Genomic DNA, 14,884 nt, shown 5'->3' with positions numbered 1-14,884 from the left:
CCTGAAGATAAGATCCCTGAACTACTATTTTAAATGAAGAAATATGGGGAGAGGGAATCACAAAAGAAAATAAATCAAGACGAGAAAAGCAATCAAACAAAATATAACCCGCAAATAAATCAAAAGCCTCTACTAAATCATCAGCTACCTGGATACAGTATCGTCCTCCTGCTCTGCTGTCCTTCATATGTACAAATACATTTTTTCAAATGTGACAGATCAAAAAACACATTATCTTTCCCTTGAAATCTTATGAAACATTTATGAGGAAATTTAAGCAAAAAAGTAATCTCAGATTCAATGCCCCTTTATCTACATTTAAGAAACTCTGTATGGATTCCCAAGTACTTTTTAAACTGAAATGGCACGAAAAAAGCTGAAATTTTGGAATTTTTCCTACATCAGCAAGAGGGCACAGTATGACATCACCCCCAAAACAACATGTTTTTTAAACCCATGAATGACATGGGAAACTAAGGAGAAAATAGTTCATTCCTTTAGTTTCTCCAGACCAGTTCAGACAAGTGGGTTATGCATTCCTATCAGCAGATGGAGACAGAGCATTAGCCTTAAAGTGAGCCTGCAAGTGCTCTGTGTAGCCCAGCACCAGCCAGTATTGCCATAAAGCTAGATGAAACAAACAATTAAAAAAATTCCCTTGAGTCTTCCAAAAAGAAAACTACAAAAAAAAAAAACCCAACCACCTTTTAGTTCTGTTGCAACAATGCCTATAAAGGGACAACAGTTGCCTGGAACATAAAACAGAGGGAAAAGAACCTCAGCAACCAACTAAGCAACTACAGAGACTGCCCTATACTCGCTTTGCTCCTTTTTTTTTTTTTTTTAAATTTTGCTACTTCTCAGCCTACACCCTCCAAATAGCGAAAGGCCAGAAACTCCCGCACAATGGTAACCAAGAAACCTGGGTGGGCTCTGAGCTGGTCTGGAGAAACTAAAAGGAAAGAAAATTATCATGTAAAAACTGATTTCTCCTCCCTCAGCTTTTCTCCAGACTAGTTCAGACAAGCGGAAAGTACTAGAACCTTCATGAAGTAGGGACTCCAAAACCCGTGGACAGAACACATCAGCCAAAACCAGCATCTGGCTGTGCCTGGATGTCTAGGTGATAATACTCTGCAAAAGAATGCAAACAGGCCCAAGTGGTTACTCGACAGATGTCCAACAATGGTAACAGACTGCATTCCACCCATGAGGCAGCCTGCCCCGAGTAGAATGCACCTTAAGCACCTCTGGGGCCAGACACCCTTTAAGCAGATAGGCTGAGGCAATGGTTTCCTTCAACCACAGAAACTTTGTAAGCTGCTTTGCCATTCTGTTGACCACCAAAAAGAATCAAAATAACCTCTCTAACCTACAGAATTCTTCTGTCTGCTGAAACTACTCACGAAGAACCCTGCAAACCATCCAAGACACTTCTGCTGTGCATCCACTAGTATTGGCAAGACAACCTCCTGGTTCACATGGAAAGGGGACACCATTAGGTATGAACGAAGGAACTATCCGGATCGCGAGTTTATCTCTGTGAAAAATCAAAAATGGTTCCCTGCATGAGAGAGCCTGCAAACTCCAAGATCTGCATAGCCACGCAGATGGCCACCAAAAAGACTGTCTTAATGGTCACGTCCTTTACAGATGCTGCTGAGAATGGCTTGAAGGGTGACCTACCAGTGCTGATGAGGATTAAATCACAAGGACCAGGGGACGACTCAAGAAGCTTGTTACCCTGAAGAAAGCAAACAACATCCGGAAGCAAGACCAAGAGTTAACCCTGAACCAGACCCCGAAAACAGGCTAAGGTTGAAACATGAACCCTTAGCGAGTATAGGACCAACCCCTTGTCCAAACCATCCTGCAAAAAGGCCAAGACATCTGGGACCAACGCCCCCAAAGGTTCTGTCTGCTAATCCGAACACCAAGCCTCGAAAACTCTCCAGACTCGGACATAGGCTAAAAAGGTGGAACATTTCTCAGAGCAAAGCAAACTAGAAATTACCCTGCTGTAGTAACCCCTTTTTAAGGAGTGTACCCTCTTAAGAGCCAATAGAGAGAGGGATCTAGCATCTGCACTGGCCATTGGCACAAAAGTTCATATGACACCGGGAGCCGAAGGGGAACCCCCACTGCCAGACGAACCAGATCTTCGTACCACAGACGTTGTGGCCAATGGGGTCCCATGAGAATCACCGCCCCCCTGTGACATTCCATCCATTGAAGCATCCTGCTTAGCAGCAGCCACAGTGAAAACACATACAAGAGAACCGTCCAGAGCCAGGGCATCCTTCCTATGGCTGAAAAAGCCAGGAACCTTCACATTGCTTGCTGTCACCATCAGAACCATCACCAGTGACCCCCAATACTGCACTATCAATTCAAAGGCTGTCTGACCCAGACTCTACTTACCAGATTTCGACCAAGAAAATCTGCTTGCATATTGTCCACCCCTGCCATGTGCACCACCGAGAATTCCAGTAAATGGAACTCCACCCAGGCAAGCAGCTTTGTCACCTCCCTTGCCACCTGAGGACACTTTGTACCTCTCTGAAGACTGATGTAACCCACCACTGTGACGCTGTCAGACAGAATCCATACTGACTTGTGAAGGATCCGTTGTAAGGTCTGGAGGGCCAGTCACATTGGTCTGTCTCTAATCTGTGAATGGACCATGTAGCCTCCTCTGAGGACCACTGTCCTTGAGCAACCTGTCCCAGGCAGTGGGCACCCCAACCCCCAAAGCTTGTGTCCATGGTCACCACTATCCACTCCAGGATCTCCAGGGGCATCCACACACACAGATAAGAGTCCTGCAACTACGGGCCAAGCTCTCCCGAGCCTCCCCCATCAAGGAGACACACCTGAAGATCTACAGACCAGAGGGACCACCGGGACAGTAGAGAGCTCTGCATGGGTCACATGCGCACCCTGGCCCAGAGGACCATTTCTAAGGATGCTGCCATAGAACCCATTACTTTTAGATGGTCCCATGCCTGAAGTCTGGATCCTGAAAGCAACCTGCAAATTCAGCCTGTATCTTCAAAACCTTCTTCTCTGTCAGGAAAACTCAACCTTGCTTGGTATCGAATCTCACACCCAGGTACTTGATTCCCTGGAAAAGTGACAAGCTTGTTTCTGGAGTGGTTGACCAACAATTGAACCACATAATCCCTTGTGCTCACACTCTCCTGCGCTGATTTCACCTAAATGAGCCAATTGTCCAAATAGGGATGAACTAAAATACCTTCACTGTGCAAAGCCACCGCCACGACTATGACTTTGGGAAAAGTTCTGGTTGTCGTAGCCAAACTGAATGGAAGAGTGCAAAACTGCCAGTGCTGCCCTAGAATAGCAAAGTGGAGATACTGCTGATGAGCTGCTGAATAGGGATGTAAAGCTTCCAACAAATCCAGGGAGGTGAGGAACTTACCTCACCACAACTAGAACAGTCTTCATATGAAATCTTGGGACTGTCAGAGATCTGTTAAACCCATAATAGTCCAAAAAGTGCCCTCCTTCTTGGGGACAATGAAGTACATGGAATATCTGCCTTATCTCTTTCTTCTGAAGGGACGGGCACTACAGCCCACAGCAGCAGCCGCCTCTGCAGTGTTTCCCCAACTGCCTCTGCTTTCCAATGGTAACAGCAAGGTGACACCAGGAAAATGTCCTGCAGAGGTTGCGCAGACAAAGGGAAAGGACAGAAAGCTCTCAGCCCCCCCCCCCCCCCCCAAATTCACTCACCTAATCCACTTCACACATAGGCGTAGTTTGACTGTTTCATTTGGGGGGGCAAAAAAATGGGCGGAGCATATTAGCATATCATTTGCATATATACATATGCAAATGAATATGCTAATATGGAGGAAGGAAATGAAATTTACAGGCAAAATATCACAGATGCACATTTCAAAAAGCTGACATTTCAATTAATAAATTATGAATAAAATAAACATTTACCTTTGTTGTCTGATCATGTAGTTTTTCTATTCGCTTTGATCCCAGTGTCTTCTGTTTTATGCAGTGTCTTCTTTCCAGTAGGCTTCCCTCTGCTCCCCACCCTTCCAGTCCCATCCATCTCTTGCTCCTTCCCTCTGCTCCCCACCCCTCCCAGTCCCATCCATCTTCTGTTCCTTCCCTCTGCTCACCATCCCTCCGTCCCATCCATCTCTTGCTCCTTCCCTCTGCTGTGCCTGACCTCTCCAAATCCCATCCATCTCCTGGTCCATCCCTCTGCTCCCCACCCCTCCCAGTCCCATCCATCTCTTGCTCCTTCCCTCTGCTCCCCACCCCTCCCAGTCCCAACCATCTCTTGCTCCTTCCCGCTGCTCCCCACCCCTCCCAGTCCCATCCATCTCCTGCTCCTTCCCTCTGCTCACCTCCTTTCCCAGTCCAATCCATTTCCTGGTCCTTCCCTCTGCTCCCCACCCACCCCTCCCAGTCCCATCCATCTCTTGCTCCTTCCCACCCCTCCCAGTCCCATCCATCTCCTGCTCCTTCCCACCCTCCCAGTCCCATCCATCTCCTGCTCCTTCCCACTGCTTCCCACCCTCCCAGTCCCATCCATCTCTTGCTCCTTCCCTCTGCTCCCCACCCCTCCCAGTCCCAACCATCTCTTGCTCCTTCCCGCTGCTCCCCACCCCTCCCAGTCCCATCCATCTCCTGCTCCTTCCCTCTGCTCACCTCCTTTCCCAGTCCAATCCAATTCCTGGTCCTTCCCTCTGCTCCCCACCCACCCCTCCCAGTCCCATCCATCTCTTGCTCCTTCCCACCCCTCCCAGTCCCATCCATCTCCTGCTCCTTCCCACTGCTTCCCACCCTCCCAGTCCCATCCATCTCTTGCTCCTTCCCTCTGCTCCCCACCCCTCCCAGTACTATCCATCTTCCCTCTGCTCCCCACCCCTCCCCCCCGCGCGAGGTCCAAGATGGTGACTCCGTTTACCCCCTCTCTTCCTCCCTCCCTCCCTCCGGCGCAGGCAGCAGTCTTTTCCAGCGTTCCTGGCAGCTGTAGCGATATACACGCTGCCTTCGGTCTGCCCCGGAAGCCTTCTCTTCAAGTTCCTGTTCCCACCTATGCGGGAACAGGAACTTGAAGAGAAGGCTTCAGGGCAGAGCCAAAGGCAGCGTGTACAACGCTACCGCTGCCAGGAACGCTGGAAAAGACTGCTGCCTGCGCCGGAGGGAGGGAGGAAAGAGAGAGGAGTAGACGGAGACGCTCCTCTCCGTCCGCTTGGCTTCCCTGCCCTCTCTGTCTGCGTCCCGCCGAAAGGAAATGACGTCAGAGGAAGGCGGGACGCAGATAGAGAGGGCAGGGAAGCCAATCGGACGGAGAGGAGCGCGTGCCTGCATGTGTTTTTTTTTTTTTTTTTTTACTTTTTTTTTTTTTTTTTAACTAATGGCGCGGCAGCGCCTCGCGTCGTTTGGGGGGGCACTGCCCCCCCTCGCCCCCCCCAGTCTACGCCTATGACTTCACAACAGATGAGCTACACAAGAACCTGGAGACTGAGAATACTGGCTGGTGCTGGGCTACATGGGGTACTTATAGGCTCACTTTGAGGCTAGTGTTCTTAGTCTCCATCTGATGGTAGAGTGCATAACTCACTCATCTGAACCGACCTAGAGAAATGCTAACGAAACAGAAATTTTTGGTCTCGACACCCCTACCTTATACTATGTACTCACCCGTCCAACTTTATGCTCTGCAAGAGTGCAGGAGTCTATGAAAGTTTGTGCGATGACAGACAGAATTGAATCCACATTCTCAGACACTTGCACATCAAATATAAGCTGTGGGTTCTTCAGAATCAAGACCCAGAACCGCAGAAGCAGGCTGAAGACAAAAAGAAGAGGAACAGTAAAATATAATGACAGTTAATAACTAAACATATAAACCCTCCTGTTTTCAAGTTTACCTCATTTATTGTATTTATGTTTATTCTTGATTTTACTATTGTTATGCTGTTAACAAAATTAGAACTATATCCGCTGTACACCGCCTTGGGTGAATGTCTTCATAAAGGCAGTTAATAAATCCCAATAAATAAATAAATAATAAATAAACAGAAGACCCACCAATGTCTGGCCCTTCTGCAGTTCTTTATGACACATTTGCAACCTCTGATCTTACCATTTTCTTTATTACTGCTCTATATCTTGTGTCTGTTCTAGGTTTTCTTAAATTCTAATACATTTTATCCCCATCACCTCTAATGGGAGGCTACAAATACACACCACAGCCTGCAAGTACTGTACCCCTCCAGGAGAATTGACAAGACAGAATGGGAGGAAGGAACCGAAAAGAACAGGGCAGCTTTAATTTTATGGAGAAGAAAACTGGGCAAAACATTCAGGTATTTTAACCTTAAGAAAAGTGTATGTTAGGAGCACTACCCTCTCCCCCAGCTAAATGCAGGATCCAGCTAAATGTGGGACCCCTAAGGTCTTTTGACAAAAACAATTCCCACCCATACTAATGAGAAAGGAAGGTCCAAAAGAATACAAACTCCTTCCACTGGAAATAGAGAAGAGATGGGGTTTTTCCTGGAGATTGATATAAAAAAGAGAAAAAGTTACTTACCCGTAGGAAGTGTTCTCCAAGGACAGCAGGATGAATATTCTTACAACTGGTGATGTCAACTGACAGAACGTTTGCCAGCTTGTGTACAGCAACTTTTTAGAGTGCTGCTCCAAACATGCATGTGCCTTCCTGCCTCCCACTATCGAGCAGGACCTGATCAGCAGTATATAGTTACAGAATTCAACTCCAAAGGAAGATGGGCAAGTATGTAAGAATATTCATCCTCCTGTCCTCAAAGAACACCTGCTATTAGTAAGTGTTTTCTCTAAGGACAATCAGGATGGAATACTCTTATAACTGGGAACCCCTAGCTATCACACTGCCTCAAACAAAAAAATAGGGAACAACAACAAGGTCCCAACAGGCAAGACCAACAGAATTCTGAAATTGGTACAATTCATTTGACATTTATATTTTTCTTTTTTTTTTAGGCAGCCTGGTACAGAAATAAATGGGCCTAGTGGGGAGGAGTTGAATTCTAGATCCCAAATAGATTCTGCAGGACTGTCTGACCCAACTGACTGTCATATGTCAGGAATTCTGTTCCAAACAGTATTAAGATGTGAATGTGTGGACTGAAGATCATGTTGCAGCCCTGCAGATCTCTTCTATGGAGGCCTGTCTTAAGTGGGCTACCGACACAGCCATAGCTCTAACATTATGAGCCATGACATGACCCTCTAGCGACAGCCTAGCCTGGACCATAAGCAAAAAAGAGTATGCAGTCTGGGATCTAATTTAGAAAAAGAGTGTATTTGCTAATGGCAGCCCCCAATCTGTTTGAGTCGAAAGAAACAAAAAGCTGTATGAATTTTCCATGGCTTTAGTCCACTCCAGATAAAAGGCCAAGGCACTTTTGCAGTCCAAAGTGTCCCATATGTTTTCAGCTTTGTGGGCATGAGATTTGGAGAAAACCGTTGGCAGAGCAATTAACAGCAACAGAGAAATGTTCAAGCCTGAGTTGTGGCTAGCAGGTCCCCTACAAACTCTAACCATTGGGACTGACTGAACTGGGATCTGGAATAATTTATGACAAACCCTAGTAGCTTCAACACCCGAATGATCATCAGTGGTGGCCCCACCATTAGGCCAACTGAGGCATGGGTCTCAGGCGGCATTCTCCATGGAGTGGCATCCCCCCTCAACCGTCTTCCCCGTTTACCTTCTTTTTCCCAATACGTTAGCGTTTAACTTTCAAAAAGGAGACTTTGATAAAATGAGAAGAATAGTGAAAAAAAAAAACTTAGAGAAGCGGCTTTGAACTTCAAAAATTACATCAGGAATGGATGCTGTTCAAAAACACCATCCTGGAAGCCCAGGCCAAATATATTCCGTGTATTAAAAAAGGAGGGCGGAAGACCAAGCGACAGCCGGCATGGTTAAAAACTAAGGTGAAGGAAGCTATTAGAGCTAAAAGAAAATCCTTCAGAAAATGGAAGAAGGAACTTCTTCCATTTTCTGAAGGATTTTCTTTTAGCTCTACCGACTGAAAATAATAAGAAACAGCATAAGGAATGTCAAGTCAAATGCACAGCACTGATAAGGAAGGCAAAGAAGGACTTTGAAAAAAAGATTGCATTAGAGGCAAAAACACATAGTAAAAGTTTTTCAGGTATATTAAAAGCAGGAAGCTGGCAAAAGAATCGGTTGGACTGCTAGATAATCGAGGAGTAAAAGGGCGATCAGGGAAGACAAAACCACAGCAGAGAGAATAAATAAATTATTTGCTTCGGTCTTCACTGAGGAAGATTTGGGAGAGATACCAGTGCCAGAAATGGTATTCAAAGCTGACGAGTCGGAGAAACTGAATGAAATCTCTATAGACCTAGAGGATGTAATGGGGCAATTTGGCAAATAGAAGAGTAGCAAATCTCCTGGACCGGATGGTATTCATCCCAGAGTACTGATAGAACTGAAAAATGAACTTGCGAAACTATTGTTAGTAATATGTAATTTATCCTTAAAATTGCACGTGGTACTGGAAGATTGGAGGGTGGCCAACGTAACGCCGATTTTTAAAAAAGGTTCCAGGAGAGATCTGGGAAATTATAGACCGGTGAGTCTTACGTCGGTGCTGGGCAAAATGGTAGAGACTATTATAAAGAACAAAATTACAGAACATATTCAAAAGTATGGATTAATGAGACAAAGCCAACATGGATTTAGTGAAGGGAAATCTTGCCTCACCAATCTATTACATTTCTTTGAAGGGGTGAACAAACATGTGGATAAAGGTGAGCCGGTTGATACTGTGTATCTGGATTTTCAGAAGGCGTCTGACAAAGTATCTCATGAAAGACCAGAGGAAACTGGAGAGTCATGGGATAGGAGGTAGTGTCCTATTGTGGATTAAGAACTGGTTAAAAGTTAGAAAACAGAGAGTAGGGTTAAATGGTCAATATTCTCAATGGAGGTTAGTGGGGTTCTGCAGGGGTCTGTGCTGGGACCGCTGTTTTTTTTAACATATTTATATATGACCTAGAGATGGGGGTAACTAGTGAGGTAATTAAATTTGCTGACACGAAGTTATTCAAAGTCGTTAAATCGCAGGAGAATTTTGAAAAATTACAAGAGGATCTTACGAGACTGGGCAGATGATGTTTAATGTGAGCAAGTGCAAAGTGATGCATGTGGGAAAGAGGAACCCGGATTACAACTACGTCATGCAAGGTTCCACGTTAGGAGTCACTGACCAACAAAGGGATCTAGGTGTCATCGTTGATGATACGTTGAAACCTTCTGCTCAGTGTGCTGCGGCGGCTAAGAAAGCAAATAGAATGTTAGGTATTATTAGGAAAGGAATGGAAAACAAAAATGAGGATGTTACAATGCCTTTGTATCGCTCCATGGTATGACCGCACTTCGAATATTATGTTCAATTCTGGTTGCCGCATCTCAAAAAAGATATAGTGGAATTAGAAAAGGTGCAGAGAAGGGCGATGAAAATGATAAAGGGGATGGGATGACTTCCCTATGAGGAAAGGCTAAAGCGGCTGGGGCTCTTCAGCTTGGAGAAAAGACACCTGAGGGGAGATATGATAGAGGTCTATAAAATGATGAGTGGAGTGGAACGGGTAGACGTGAAGTGTCTGTTTACGCATTCCAAAAATACTAGGACTAGGGGGCATGCGATGAAGCTACAAAGTAGTAAATTTAAAATGAATTGGAGAAAAGTTTTCTTCACTCAACGTGTAATTCAACTCTGGCATTCGTTGCCAGAAAATGTGGTAAAGGCAGTTAGCTTAGCAGAGTTTACAAAAGGTTTGGATGGCTTCCTAAAGGAAAAGTCCATAGACCATTATTAAATTGGACTTGGGGAAAATATTTCTGGGATAAGCAGCATAAAATGTTTTGTACTTTTTTGGGGGGGATCTGTAAATAATGAGCACGGGTGTGCATCTTGAAACAGAAGGAAAGGGCACTTTGAAACAAGGTAAAAAGGTTTAAGCTATGTGAACCGGGGACTCATGATCTTATAAGACATTCTTATGTGCAAATAAGCTTGGGAAGTGAGTAATTATGGATGGACAAAGGAATGTGGTTTGGCAGTTGAAAGAAAACAGAATGATCTTTGAGGAAGATAATTTGTTGAACTTATGTGAAGCATTGTTTAACATAAAGGATATATAAACAGTTGAAGCACAGTATTACTTCGGGGAGACAATGACAGAAAACACTTATGTGCAGCTGCACTGATTCTCCCATGAGAAAATATTGATTATACCTGTACCTTTATATCTGTACTTTGGTAAGTAAATAAACTAAATTGCTTTCCTTAGTCTTTTATCACCTCAAATTGTGGGTGGTTGGTACATAGTAATTTGGGGGGGGGGGGGTGGTAAAAAGACTAGATTTAAAACAGATCTTGCCAGGTATTTGTGACCTGGATTGGCCACTGTTGGAAACAGGATGCTGGGCTTGATGGATCTTTGGTTTGTCCCAGTATGGCAACACTTATGTACTTATGAGGTCGGTGCTGGTGGCAGGGCAGCCTATTGGAATCACTGCCGCCTTTTGGAAAAGAAAAAGGGAAGGTAAACGCGGGGAAGAGGGTTGAGGAGGGAAGGGGGGAGATGCCAGACCATGTCTGGGTGGGGGTGGCATCTTATCCCCACCTCAGGTGGCAGATTGCCTTGGGCCGCTCTTGGGTCATGCATATTCTTTTCCTCCTTCCTCTAATATGCTCTTGACCAGCCAATCATCTAAGTAGAGAAACAAATACACCCAGTCTGTTTAGAGATGCTGCAAAGCCTGCTAAACATTTTGTGACTACCTTTGGTGCTGATGGGAGGCCACATGGCAGTACACAGTACTGGATGCTGTGGTTCCCTGCTCGGAATCTGAGATATTTCCTGTGCCTTGAATGTATCTGCATACAGGAATAAGTATTCTTCAAGTCCAGAGAGCAGAGACATTCTCCTTTTTGAATCATGGGAATCAGGGTGTCAGATATTTGTTTAGGGCCTTCGGAGCCATATCTTCTTTTATGACCAGAAGTATCTGGAATAAAAAATCCCTCCTCTTTTTCCCCTGTTGGAATGGTAAGAGGGAAGAGCATTCCTCAATAAGCAAATCCTGAGGCTGACAGCTTAATCTCAACACTCTCATTGGGTAATATGGAGGAGTTCTTTCTAACTGCAGACTCTAACCTATCTGGACACTTTTTAGAACCCACCTTGCACCTCATTCCACAAACAGAACCCAAGAAACCCACCTAGCACGGACAAAAATTCAGCCGGTCTCTTACTGGCAGGTCATCCGGAATGGTTATGGAGATTCAAGCTATGCTTTCCTGGAGCCACTCTAAAGCTTGTCCCTTGTTTTGAATGGGGAGCCGACGGGCTTTTGGGCCCTCTGCCTTCTCGGATGATAGCAATGTTATTGAGCTGTCTGGGAAGAGCAGGAGGGAGGGGGATACCTAAGTCTTTGAAAGTAGTAGGACCTCCATTGCTCTCCACCTCCTAGATGAGGAGTCAGAGAAATGAGACCATTTTAGTTGGAGATTCGATCATTAGGCTGGGTGGCTGGTAGATGTGAGGATTGTTTGGTCACTTGCCTGCCTGGTGCGAAGGTGGCAGACCTGATATGTTGCCTAGATTTTAGACAATGCTGGGCAGGAGCCTGCTGTACACGTGGGTACCAATGACACAAGACAATGTAGGAAGGTGGTTTTAGGCTCTTAGATAGAAAGCTGAAATCCAGAACCTCCAGGGAAGCATTTTCAGACATGCTCTTCGTTCCACAAACAGAACCCAAGAAACAAGCAGAGCTCGAGTCGCAATGTGTGGATGAGACAATGGTAACCCTAGTAGCGCTTTAGAAATGTTAAGTAGTAGTAGTAGTAGTACAGGGAGAAGGGCATAGGCGTAGTTTGACTGTTTCATTTGGGGGGGGGGGGGGGGGGGGGGGCAAAAAAAAAAAATGGGCGGAGCATATTAGCATATCATTTGCATATATACATATGCAAATGAATATGCTAATATGGAGGAAGGAAATGAAATTTACAGGCAAAATATCACAGATGCACATTTCAAAAAGCTCACACATTTCAATTAATAAATTATGAATAAAATACTTTTATTTACCTTTGTTGTCTGATCATGTAGTTTTTCTATTCGCTTTGATCCCAGTGTCTTCTGTTTTATGCAGTGTCTTCTTTCCAGTAGGCTTCCCTCTGCTCCCCACCCTCCCAGTCCCATCCATCTCTTGCTCCTTCCCTCTGCTCCCCACCCCTCCCAGTCCCATCCATCTTCTGTTCCTTCCCTCTGCTCACCATCCCTCCGTCCCATCCATCTTCTGCTCCTTCCCTCTGCTGTGCCTGACCTCTCCCAATCCCATCCATCTCCTGGTCCATCCCTCTGCTCCCCACCCCTCGCAGTCCCATCCATCTCTTGCTCCTTCCCTCTGCTCCCCACCCCTCCCAGTCCCAACCATCTCTTGCTCCTTCCCTCTGCTCCCCACCCCTCCCAGTCCCATCCATCTCCTGCTCCTTCCCTCTGCTCACCTCCTTTCCCAGTCCAATCCAATTCCTGGTCCTTCCCTCTGCTCCCCACCCACCCCTCCCAGTCCCATCCATCTCTTGCTCCTTCCCTCTGCTTCCCACCCCTCCCAGTCCCATCCTTCTCCTGCTCCTTCCCACTGCTTCCCACCCTCCCAGTCCCATCCATCTCCTGCTCCTTCACTCTGCTTCCCACCCTCCCAGTCCCATCCATCTCTTGCTCCTTCCCTCTGCTTCCCACCCCTCCCAGTCCCATCCATCTCCTGCTCCTTCCCACTGCTTCCCACCCTCCCAGTCCCATCCATCTCCTGCTCCTTCCCACTGCTTCCCACCCTCCCAGTCCCATCCATCTCTTATTCCTTCCCTCTGCTCTCCACCCTCCCAGTCCCATTCATCTTCCCTCTGCTCCCCCCCCCGCGAGGTCAAGGATCGTGACTCCGTTTACCCCCTCTCTTCCTCCCTCCCTCCGGTGCAGGCAGCAGTCTTCAGCCTTTCTGTGTTCCTGGCAGCGGTAGCGACGTACACGCTGCCTTCGGTCTGCCCCGGAAGCCTTCTCTTCAAGTTCCTGTTCCCACCTATGCGGGAACAGGAACTTGAAGAGAAGGCTTCGGGGCAGAGCTGAAGGCAGCGTGTACGTCGCTACCGCTGCCAGGAACAAGAAAGACTTAGAGAAGATTGGTGCTGCCTGCGCCGGAGGGTAGGAAGAGAGGGGGTAGATAGACACGCTCGTCTCCGTCCGCTTCGCTGCTTCCCTGCCCTCTCTGTCTGCGTCCCGCCTTCCTCTGATGTCATTTCCTTTCGGGCGGGACGCAGACAGAGAGGGCAGGGAAGCAGCGAAGCGGACGGAGACGAGCGCGTGCCTGCTTGTTTTTTTTTTTTTTTTCATTCTAGCGCCAGTCCACGTCCTCGTCGTTTGGGGGGGCATTGCCCCCCCTCGCCCCCCCCCCAGTCTACGCCTATGGAGAAGGGTTTTAGATTTGTTAGGAACTATGCAACATTCTGGCAAAGGGGGAGCCCATTCTGGAAAGATGGCCTCCACCTTAACCAGGGTAGAACCAGGCTGCTGGCATCAACATTTTAAAAGGAGACAGAGCAGCTTTTAAACTAGACACTGGGAGAAGGCTGAGTGTTACTCAAAAGTGCAAGGTGTGGAATAAGGTATCTTTAAAAGATATCACCAAAACAGGGAAGGCAGGGCATCCCGATAGCAAGGTTGCAATAAAGACCATCGTAGACCAGGGGGCTAATTTTCAAAGCACTTAGACACACAGACACACAAAGTACCATAAGTTAATGTGGTAAAGTGCTTTGAAAATTAGCCCCCAGGTGTCTTTAAATAAAGAGCAGACAGATATTAAAGATTGCAAATTATCACCGTCAACTGCTGAGCAAGTTGTAAATAAGAATAACAAACATTGTTTGAAATGTCTGCATACAAATGCCAGAAGCCTAAGAAATAAGATGGGAGAATTAAAATATATTGCACTAAACGAAAACATAGATATAATAGGCATCTCAGAGATCTGGTGGAAGGAAGACAACCAATGGGACACTGTCGTACCAGAGTACTACTACTACTTATTTCTATAACGCTACTAGATGTACGCAGCGCTGTACACTTGAACATGAAGAGACAGTCCCTGCTTGACAGAGCTTACAATCTAATTAGGACAGACAAACAGGACAAATAAGAGATGGAGCTTGACGTAATGGCTCAGGAAGTCTATTCCAGGCATATGGTGCAGCAAGATAAAAGGAACGGAATCTGGAGTTAGTGATGGAGGAGAAGGGTGCAGATAAGAGGGATTTACCCAGTGAACGGAGTTCCCGGGGAGGAATGTAAGGAGAGATGCGGGTGGAGAGGTACTGAGGAGCTGCAGAGTGAATGCACTTGTAAGTCAATAAAAGGAGTTTGAACTGTATGCGGAAACAGATAGGAAGCCAGTGAAGTGACTTTTGGAGAGGGCTAATATGAGCATAATGACACTGGCTGAATATTAGTCGTGCAGCAGAATTTTGAACAGATTGAAGAGGAGAGAGATGGCTAAGTGGGAGACCTGTGAGAAGCAAGCTGCAATAGTCTAAGCGAGAGGTGATATGAGTGTGGATGAGGGTTCTGGTAGTGTGCTCAGAAAGGAAAGGGCAAATTTTGGTGATATTATAGAGAAGGAAACAACAGGTTTTAGCAGTCTGCTGAATATGTGCAGGGAAGGAGAGGGAGGAGTCGAAGATGACCCCAAGGTTACGAGCTGATGAGTCAGGAAGGATGAGAGTGTTATCCACAGAAACAGAGAATG

At 46.3% G+C, this 14,884-nt stretch overlaps 1 protein-coding gene across 3 annotated transcripts in view; it reads right to left on the bottom strand.

Moving 5' to 3' along the window:
* The window catches only part of PLXNB3 (plexin B3), a 171,812-nt gene that overhangs the window by 9,139 nt on the left and 147,789 nt on the right, over positions 1–14,884 (bottom strand). For 2 of the 3 annotated variants that reach the window (XM_030194078.1, XM_030194079.1), the window contains exon 32: positions 5,695–5,842. In XM_030194078.1, the coding sequence (XP_030049938.1) occupies positions 5,695–5,842 (148 nt within the window). Of the gene's footprint in view, positions 1–5,694; positions 5,843–14,884 lie in introns of those variants that run through there. The other variant, XM_030194080.1, reaches the window with a different exon arrangement.

This window comes from Microcaecilia unicolor, chromosome 2, assembly GCF_901765095.1.
Source record: "Microcaecilia unicolor chromosome 2, aMicUni1.1, whole genome shotgun sequence".
Classification (NCBI taxonomy): Eukaryota; Metazoa; Chordata; class Amphibia; order Gymnophiona; family Siphonopidae; genus Microcaecilia; species Microcaecilia unicolor.
The sequence above is the reverse complement of the archived record's forward strand: the minus strand, read 5'-3'. Positions and strand labels throughout refer to the sequence as shown.